A 9,405-nucleotide genomic window follows, 5' to 3' on the forward strand; every position below is an offset into this window, starting at 1 on the left:
CCTTCTCCTCCTGCCCCCAATCCCTCCCAGCATCAGTCTTTTCCAATGAGTCAACTCTTCGCTTGAGGTGGCCAAAGTACTGGAGTTTCAGCTTCAGCATCTAGGAGTTTGCAATTAGACAGATGCAGGACTCAGGGCCCGCCCCTTCCCTGCCGCACAGGCAGCACACTCTGGTGGATCCCAACTCTGGCCCAGGCTCCTCGCAGCCACCTTTTCTTGCCTCTGAGCCCGGTTTTACACTTGGTATGCCAAACCTTCCCACCCGACCACTCCCCTCACCAAATCTTTCCTGTCCTGTAAGCTCCGGCCTCCAAAACCACCCTGATACCCCTGGCTGGCCTCTCCGAGCTGCTCAAATTAAGCCCCTCAGCTCGACTTTCAGTCCTCTACCAGCCTGGCCTTCTGACTCCCACCCGGCGCTCAGCATCCTCTCTAAAGCAGGTTCCTTAGTTGTCCCAAAAGAATGGGTTACCCTTTTCAAATAAGCTATTTCCTGCCAAGTTGCCCCTTGCCTCCTCCAGGCAGCACAGCCTTCCCTGACTATCTCAGCCCTGTCAATGTCTCAGCCTTGTCAATGGCACACAGGTCACCATTTAGTTGTTCCTAATGAGCCTTGTTATATTTAAAACTTTTCACTTTCACTGAGCCTTGTTACATTTGTTCATATCCTTAGGTATTGCCTATTCTAGGACAGGGCCCACAAGACAAGCTGATGGGTAGACAGGCAGTCCTAATTCCCAGCTCCACGAATCCTCCCTCTTAATGTCCACCCCTACTCCTTTCTGAGTTGTTTAGGAGCTGACTCAGGCCTGGCCTAGAGAACTGTTAACTTGCCTGGGTTCCCATTCACCTCCGATCTCTGTCCCTACCCGGGAGAAAGGCAGGCAGAGGCTGCAGCAGCTCACAGACACATAGGCAGGCTGAATCTTGAGTGCACTTTATTGGGCCTCTGGGCCTTCAAACACTGTCCTCGTCGATCCTGGGGTGCCCCCTCCCCACACTGCCAGCTGCACTGCAAGGGAGGTGGGTGGAGGAAGCACCTCTGGAGCGGCTCGTTTGCTCTGAAGGCTCTTGGGGGATGCTGGGGCACAGTATTGTGTCTCTCCCCTACAGCCCCCATCCCACCCCCAGTAGCTAGACCCTCCTTGGGGTAGAGAAGTGGGGATGCCTGGGCCTCCAAAGCAGGAAGCTGGCCCCAAGCCAGGTACCAGTTCCTGCCTAAAATGGGGCAGGGGACCATGTGCACAACTTCAGGGGCAATGGTGAGGCAGACAGGGTAACACCTGACCCTGCTGCAGAGAGGGCCAGGCCGTCCTGGGAGCCAGGCTGGCCCTTCCCAAGCCCAGAGGAGCCAGTGGTTGGCGCAGTGAGGTTCAGCCTGCTGAGGCTGGCTGAACGGCCAAGATGGGCAGCCAGGTCACCAGTCCCGCTCGGCAGGTTCTCGGTAGGGCAGGCCTAAGAACCTGAAGACATCCTTCTCAGTGGGGGTGGGCAGCACTTGGCCAGAGCCCACCTTGAGGCCTTGGGCACTGCGGACCACAGCTGTGCTGAGGGCACGCTCTGACAAGCTCATGCCCTTGGTCTTGGCCAGAGCCCGCATGGAGCGGTTGAAGTGGGCAGAGCCGGTGAAGTAGAGCAGGGCGCAAGCGAGCTCGCTGTAGGGAACGACGATGATGTCTAGGCGTCGGTGTCGCCGCCCTGGCCCTGGGAGCCGGCACACACCCAGGTACTTCTGCTGCTGGCCGTTCTCCTCGTGGCTCACCAGGTCATCCGTCAGGAACCCTGGCCCAACACAGGAGGGCGCTGGCAGAGCAGGGAGCCAGGGCCTGGGCTGCCCAGCCCAGGGCCGTCTGACCTCCCAGGCCTCTCCTGATTATCCCTGGGTCCTCTGTCCCCAGCCTGTCCATTTATTTGCAGGCTTTCTTCAGGCCTGTGTCCTTTTCTATAGAATATGCATAGTAATTCCTCCCCATGTCCCTCCGCCGCCCCGGCTACACTGGGGGCATGGAAAGATCCGATGAACCCTTGACCTGCAGCACCTCTGGGAGGTGTGAGGAGCTGATTCATCTCTTCCCTGCAGTGGCTCTGGCCCCAGGGGAAAGGTGGGTTCCGGTGGAGCAGCCTCCCCTGCTTCCAGCCTAGAGATGGGAACTTTGAGGCTCTCCCGCCTGGGGGCCACCTTGCCCCTGCCCACCTGCTCCCCTGGGGGTGGGGCTTATACCTTGCTGCCGGAGGCTGTCCAAGAGGCGGCTGAAAACGCCCTGGTGAGAGTGGCCATCCGGGTGGGTGAGCAGCACGTCCATGTCACCACAGGTTGCCTTTCCCCGACGGTATGAACCACATGCCACGCACAGCAGCCCGGGGTTGAGGGCCTGAGCTGCTTCCCGGACCTGGGGGAGGACCGTGAGGAGGATGAGGGCTATGGGCCTTCCCTGTTGGAGGAGCCCACACACGGCTTAGGTTCCAAGCTAATCCCTGGATGCAAGGTCCAGCCTGAGGGAGAGAGCCTCAAGGAACAGAAGAGGAGCTCCATCCACCCTGGGGAGCAGTTCTCTAGCCTTGCCGGGACAGAAGACAGGAAAACACGCTCACACCACTGGGTGCAGCCCGGGGAGAGAGAAGGCCGTGCTCGGATTCTGAGGGAAGCTGTGGCTCTTTCCCTCTAGAGCTCTTCAAGAGCAGACAGACATACCTTCTCTGGGGTCTGTCCCAACCCATACACCCAGGTGTGTGAAGCTCCACTGGGTACAGAGGGCCAGGTGCCAAGGAGCCCTCAGCCAGGTCTCAGCAGCCCCAGGTATCTTTGGATTCAGAGCTAAAGGCATAGTGTGTGAGTTGGGGCTTGAAGCCTGACAGGTGGTTGGCAGGGTGCCCCTGGTCCAGGCCTCTGGGGAGATAGAACCCAGAAATACAATTGCATGTGTAGGGAAGGAAAGGAGAGAGCAAAGAGGGAGGGAAATCTGAGCCAATGGTCACATCCTTACTTGGAGGAATGGGGCTCGGTGTGGAGGGAGCTGAGGCAGAGGGATCATGGTACACTGAGTGGCGGGGGGACTGAGGGAGGTTAAGCCCACTAGTCTCCACACCAGAAACACTGAGGCCTTTCGTATGCGGATAGCTTCCCAGTCTCCACTGCAGGACACTGAGATTTCTGGGACCCTGGATACCTCAATTCTCCTGACAGGCAGGCTTTGCTAATCCCCTCAACCCCCTTCTTGAGAGAGTGGGAGGAGGCCTAGGATGAATAATCCCATCAAAACCTCCTAAAGCTGGAGACCTTAAATGGGGAGAGTGGGCCCTTCTGTTCCAGTGGGGAGCCACTTCTGTTCCAGTGGGTTGGGGCTGGAGGCTCTCTGGGGCATTCTCTGGGCCCAGATACCGTGGCTGAGTGACAGGTCATCACTGGCACTAAGGCCCAGTGATGGGTGGACAAAGGCGCTTGCCTGTCCATCTCACACCAGCCTCATAGTCATGTGACTGGGAGAAGAGCTGGAGGGTGATTTCAGCTAAGCTGGGCCTGTCTCCAGGGAGTCCTGCCGCATTAGAATCTTAGGCCATAGTGAGCAAACCAGCCCCTAACCTTAACGCCAGCTGAACAAATGATACATCTCATGCTAAATGTACTCTAGTCTCCCTCTAATCTAGGTTTTACATGAATTTAACCCCTAACCCAACTCTAAACCAAACCTTAATCTTGGCCAAACCTTATTTCTAGGACAATCATAAATTCTAACTAAAAGCATCCAACACTAAGAAAACTCTGCTTCTAATTCAGGTCTAACCTTAACTTGACTCTGGATCTAGCTTTCCTCTAACCCCAAACCTAATCCTACTGGTATTGTGCTTTTACACCAATTCTAACCCAAACCTTGAAACCAGCCTTCGGAGGGCTGCAGAAGGAATGTACTTCCGAAAAGAGATATACAACTTTGTGCATTTTTACAGATTGTGGACAGAAAAGAGTCCATGATTTTCATTAGGTTCTCAAAGAAGTTTGTGAGTCAAAAAATGTTAAGAACCTCTGCCCTGATCCACCCTCCCCTAGCCCAGTTCAAATCCCAATATCTTCAAGTAGTTCTGACCATAATCCAGCTCTGATCAAGCCCTGACGTTAACCCAGTCCTAACACCATCTGGCACCTAAGCCAGGGCTAACTCTGCCTGATACCGAGACCCCTACCCCAGAGAGCTAGTGTGCAGCCCCTCCCTACCTAAGCCAACTTGCTCTTTGCCCACTAGTTCCAGTCTCCCGTGGCCCACAGCTTCCTCTGCCTGCTGGGCTCCCCCACTGAGGGATCAGGAGTTCCTGGCTTTGAGCCAGGCCCTGACCCTATAGCAGTGGCTCTCCTCACTGCCCTGGGACACCTGCTTACTGTCTGCTCAATCTCTGCAGCCTCCTCCCTGGGCATGCGGTCTAGGAAGTCATCATAATGCTTCAGGCCAATGGCCTGCTGGGTAGTCAAACAGGCGTGGTTTCGGATGTCTTCTAAGCTCCGGAAACCCTGAAATAAAGAAGCCAGATGGGAAGGCTATGAGGATCCAGAACCAATGAAGAGACAGTGAATAAGCAGACACACAAGGTTTTCATCATCCCTAGACTCCAAGGAAAGCATGAGGCAGGAGCAAGCCCAGGGTCTGTAATCAGTGGGACTTGGGAAAGGCACAGGGCATGAAAGACACACCTCAATCCAGCCCTGCCCCAATCCTAAAACACTCATTCATCATCTCATCAATCGGGGTGATTCTGGGCATGGCTGGGTTTGGGAACCACTGTTCTGGATTCTCAGCCCCTAGGTCTGGTCTGCTCAGGAAGGCCCTTGTTTTTCTGGGGGACAGAGAAATATACTTCTTGTCTCTGCCTACACCACAGACTAACCCTCAAGGATACCAAACAGGGTAGTTCTGAGAGGCAAGAGAGGGATCTCCACGGGCCCTGGTCCATTTGAGAAGTGATCCCTCTCTAGTCTGGGTTCATTTTCATCAAAGCATAGGGCGAGAGAACTGTGGGACAGGAGCTCTAAGATACAGTAAAACTGAAGTGGGGGCTAGGACAGGGTGTGACCTGATTGTACCACATCTGGGCAGTCTTGGTTCCGGCTCCCCAGATGTTGGAGAAGAGCTCTAAGACAGGCACGCTTTCGCTGATGTGGTCCAGCTTCCGCAGATGCCCGCTCTCCAGGATCTCGACAATCTTCTCAGCCATCCGCTTTCCAATCCCAGGGATGCCAAAAGCCTCCTAGAGGAAGAGGAGGCAGAGGCAGGAAGGAAAGGTGAGAGGGAAGGAAAGGTGAAAAGATGGGAGGAGTAGAGTCAGCAGTGGGGAAACTGACTCCTTTAGCAGATGAGTAAAATCCACTCTGGTTGGTGGGCAACTGATAGCTGTGTAAAGCCTGGGCACAGCTGAAGATGAGAAGTCTGACTGGAGTGGGCTGGGTAACTTGTCTGCTGGTTCCCTAAGGGATGGAGCTCAGCACAGGCAGCAGAGGAAGGGTAGCAGTGATGATACTGGGCAGCATTACCACAGCAGGGGGGCCAGTGTGAGGCTTTACCCTGTTTCGGGTCCTGCACTACATGGGTCATCTCTTTGAGTCCTCACGGGAACACTGTGTTTGTTACTATTCCTAGTCCCTTTTTACTCAGGAGGAGACTGATGCTCAGAGGATTTGAATAACTGGCTTAAAGTCAGGCAGTCAGTGGATAATGGGAACCAGAATTCAAACTCTGGCCTGTTGATCTTCAGAGACTAAACTTTTAAGCAACTTTTTTATTATGGAAAAACTCAAAAGTAAAAGAGTATACTGGACCCCACAGACCCAACACCCAGCTTTTATAATTATCAAGATTTTTGCCAAGCTGCTTTCATTAATCTCCCTGTTTTTTTCTTTTGTGAAAGTCCCAGACATCAGAAAATGTTAAGCCCTCCACCTGACCCCCACTATAGAAGACCCCCACCCAGGCCCCCACATGTCCTCCCCTGGCCCCCAGGTACCTGGTAGGAGCTGACAGGCTTGTGGAAGCTCTTCAGGGCATTGATGGCCTTGGCATAGCCCAGGGCCCTCCACTTGTCTCCCTGAACGCTGTAGGCTTTGGCCAGTACTTCCAGCTTCTCTGTGATATGGGGGTTGTAGTTGATCGCCTTCTGGCTTGAAGGCTGTGCACAGACCCACTTATCCAGGCCCTCGGGGGCTGGGCTAGGCTCATCATCTCCCTCAAAGGGGGTGGGGTAGCGGCCGCTGATCAGGGCTTCCAGATCAGCAGCACTAACCTGGGTCTCTTCCCCATCACTGGTTTCACCATCAGAGCTGGTCTTGAGATAGGGAAGGAGAAGAGACAGTAAGTTCATGCTGCCCATGAAGAGGGCTCCTTCGAGGTGGGGGCTGAGTTTCCTAGTCAGACCCAAGTATGATGCTGGGTTTTCTGCAACAGACCTGGATCTCCTTAAGTGTGGGGCTGTGTTCCACCTGGCTTCCTCTAGTGCCCAGCCCTAGGATCCCCAGTGAAATGTGGTAGATAGGCAAATACAGGAGTGATGAATGCTGGGAAGAATTAAAAGACTTCTCAATAAAGACACCCCTCCTCTCTCAGGGGCCTGGAACTTTCTGAACACCAGGCTCTCCCTGTTTCTGTGATCTAGTTCCCAGGAGAAGGGAGCCATGGGGGCTGGGAGGCTCCTGACCTGGGGAGCCATGGGGGCTGGGAGGCTCCTGACCTGGGCTTGGATGCTTGCAACAGCATCTGTCCTCCAGGAAGGAGATACAGGTCTGGTGAGAGGTCGGGAAGGAGACAGGGCTGTCCTGGGCTGAGCCTCACCGGCTGCAGGAGGCGTAAAAGAGACTTGGTCTGCCTTGCTGAGCTGTGCTTGATCCAGGTACCTGCAGGATGGTGATGGCAGGTTAAGACACCAAAGTTTCACCCCATATCTGTTTCCAATCCTTCTCGACTCTGAAATCTTTTTTTTAATGTGTCTAATTAAGACAATGAGAGTTTAATAGCTCAAGAAAACATTTGAGGAAAGACTAGGACCAGCCCACCTCTTGGGGGTGAAGATGCCGAATCCTGCTGTGTCCACCAGCCTTCTCTCCTGCAGGCACAAGCTGAGCCAGGCTGACTTCACCAGCTGAGCACCTGGGGGCAGCTGGGGCAGTCTAAGGAGGCGGAGGGCTCGCTCACAGTCCATGCCTTCATCCACCACAATGTGAGTGACCCCTGGGGCCTGAGCAGGGCATATCTGGCCACCATGCTGGACAATCTGCTTCTCAAAGAGTTCTGCCCGGGCTCTCCCAATGCCGGTGGGCACAACGTGCACCCGCAAGGAGCTCAGCCACTCTGTGGAGGGGGCATCCAGACGCCTGCTGTCATACTCTCAGACGTGATCCGAATGAACCCTTCACAGTCCCCTTCCCCCAGTCATTTTCCACCCTGCCTTCTGGGGATTCCACCACAGTATACAGTTAATTTCCTCATGGGCTATCGCCTGATGTAACAGGCAAAGATTCTGATCTGTCCTGTTCCCTGATGTAACCTAGAACTGTGTCTGGCAAATTGCAGGGAGCCTATAAATCACTTCATTTGATCATTTATTCTTTCAACACATATTAATAGACACTTATTATGTATCAGGCACAAGGCACATGCTTTGCTACTACAGGCCTCACAGTCTAATAGATTCCCCTCTCCCAACCCGGCCTACCATGTAAGTTTTTGCCATCTATTTGTCACTTTGGCTGCAAAATAGCATAACTCTGGGGACCTGAGAAGGATCCCCTCCCCTCACCAGCAGGCAGCGTCCTAGAGGAAAGAATCCTACTGATCACTTCCTTAGGGACCAGGGAGTATTTTCTGAGTTATAGAGGCCTCGGCGTGTGGTAGAAGATGAAACAGCAAGTCACCTGTCAAAGACTGGGGACCAAGTTTAGGACAAGGGAGGTACAAACAAACCTGCAGGCTCTGGGTGGGCAGAGTCAGCTGTAATATCTGATTCTGGGCATGAAAGATGTAAGAAGCCTGAGGCTCAAGCACATGAAGGTCCTCAGGGTGGGTCCACTCACCTCCTGCTTCTTCTCTGTCTTCCCTCTTGGCAATCTTTGCAAGAGTTTTTGATGATGGATTGGTGTGAATTTTCTTCCGCTTGGGAAATGCCTTCAAGATGCCCCTGGGGTCCATTGAGGTATGGCTGGATCCTAGCCTTTCTGTTGGAGGGTTGATCAGGGCAGTTGTCATGTGCAACCCAGACTTGGGGCTCCCCAACCCTTCTATGAAGGTGGGGTCTCTACTGACAACAGTTTGGGGACAGTAGCCAAGTTCCCAGGAGTCTCACAAAACCCAGCTAAACTTGGCTTACCCTAGCTCTACACATGGACAAAGGAGCCTGGTGGGCTACAGTCCATAGGGCCACAAAGAGTCAGACACTACTGAAGTGACTTAGCATGCATAATCACCAGTCTTTCGGAATACTGGGGAAAATAAGAAGAGTGGAAATATCCAGGGAACTTTTGAAGGGGGAACAAATGACATCATGGGCTTCCCTGGTGGCTCAGATGGTAAAGAATCTGCCTGCAATGTGGGAGATGGGAGTTTGATCCTAGGGTCCGGAAGATCCCCAGGAGAAGGGAATGGCTATCCACTTCTTGCCCGGAGAATTCCATGGTCAGAAGAGCCTGATGGGCTACAATCCATGGGGTCCAAAGAGTCAGACAGCACTCAGCGACTAACACTTTCACTTTCAAAGGGTATCATTCCTCAGGGGGCTGCTTTGACGATTAACTGTGCAGTATCTGCTCCTGCTGCATCCCACTTGCAAAAAGCTTTACGAAAACGAGATGCCAGACTAGGAACGGGCTATCTTTAGGAAGGACTTGGGCTTCCAAAAGGAGTGGGAATTGGTGGTAAGGGCGAGGGGGAACCTGTATATCTTTCTCTACCCCCATCACAGGCCCGCAGAGGAAAACGGGGAGGGTGGGGGTGGCTGGTGGAGTTTAGGGAACCGGGGTGGGGAACGCCCTGCACCTGCTCTGGTCTTGGACCTCTCGGCAGCGGGACGCGCAGGCCCGCAGCTGCGGGGAGACGCACGGCTGCAGCAGGTGTGGGGCGCCTTCCGGGACTGGGGAGTCTTGGCCTCACAGCTGGGGGTGGAGAAGACGCTGGCAGGTGTGAGGCACCCGCCGCGAACCGCAGCTGCCGCGCGCCAGGGACTCCCGGGGTGGGGCTAGGGGAGCGCTGGACTGTCCGGATCCTGTCCTGAGGATTCCTCCCCACTCCCCAGATTTGGTACAGAATAGGGTCAACTCCGGACCCGATGGGTCACGGGGGATGGACAGGCATAACCCACTTACCAGAGCAGCCAATGAGAGCAGACGGAGGGCGCGGGGTTCGCGGGGTGGGACCAGGCTAATACCCAGAACATCTT

At 54.3% G+C, this 9,405-nt stretch overlaps 1 protein-coding gene across 1 annotated transcript; it reads right to left on the bottom strand.

Annotated features, from left to right (window-relative positions):
• Positions 1 to 1,066: 1,066 nt before the first annotated feature.
• POLL (DNA polymerase lambda) lies at positions 1,067 to 9,357 on the bottom strand. Its single transcript, XM_068961439.1, has 9 exons — positions 9,332 to 9,357; positions 8,048 to 8,188; positions 7,031 to 7,325; positions 6,709 to 6,871; positions 5,989 to 6,306; positions 5,062 to 5,235; positions 4,373 to 4,501; positions 2,222 to 2,390; positions 1,067 to 1,782 (listed from the first exon to the last, which is right to left on the bottom strand). Exons 2-9 carry the CDS (start codon positions 8,160 to 8,162, stop codon positions 1,418 to 1,420), a joined length of 1,728 nt encoding a protein of 575 aa, XP_068817540.1. The 5' UTR covers positions 8,163 to 8,188; positions 9,332 to 9,357; the 3' UTR covers positions 1,067 to 1,417.
• Positions 9,358 to 9,405: the final 48 nt, after the last annotated feature.

This window comes from Capricornis sumatraensis, chromosome 23, assembly GCF_032405125.1.
Source record: "Capricornis sumatraensis isolate serow.1 chromosome 23, serow.2, whole genome shotgun sequence".
Lineage (NCBI taxonomy): Eukaryota > Metazoa > Chordata > Mammalia > Artiodactyla > Bovidae > Capricornis > Capricornis sumatraensis.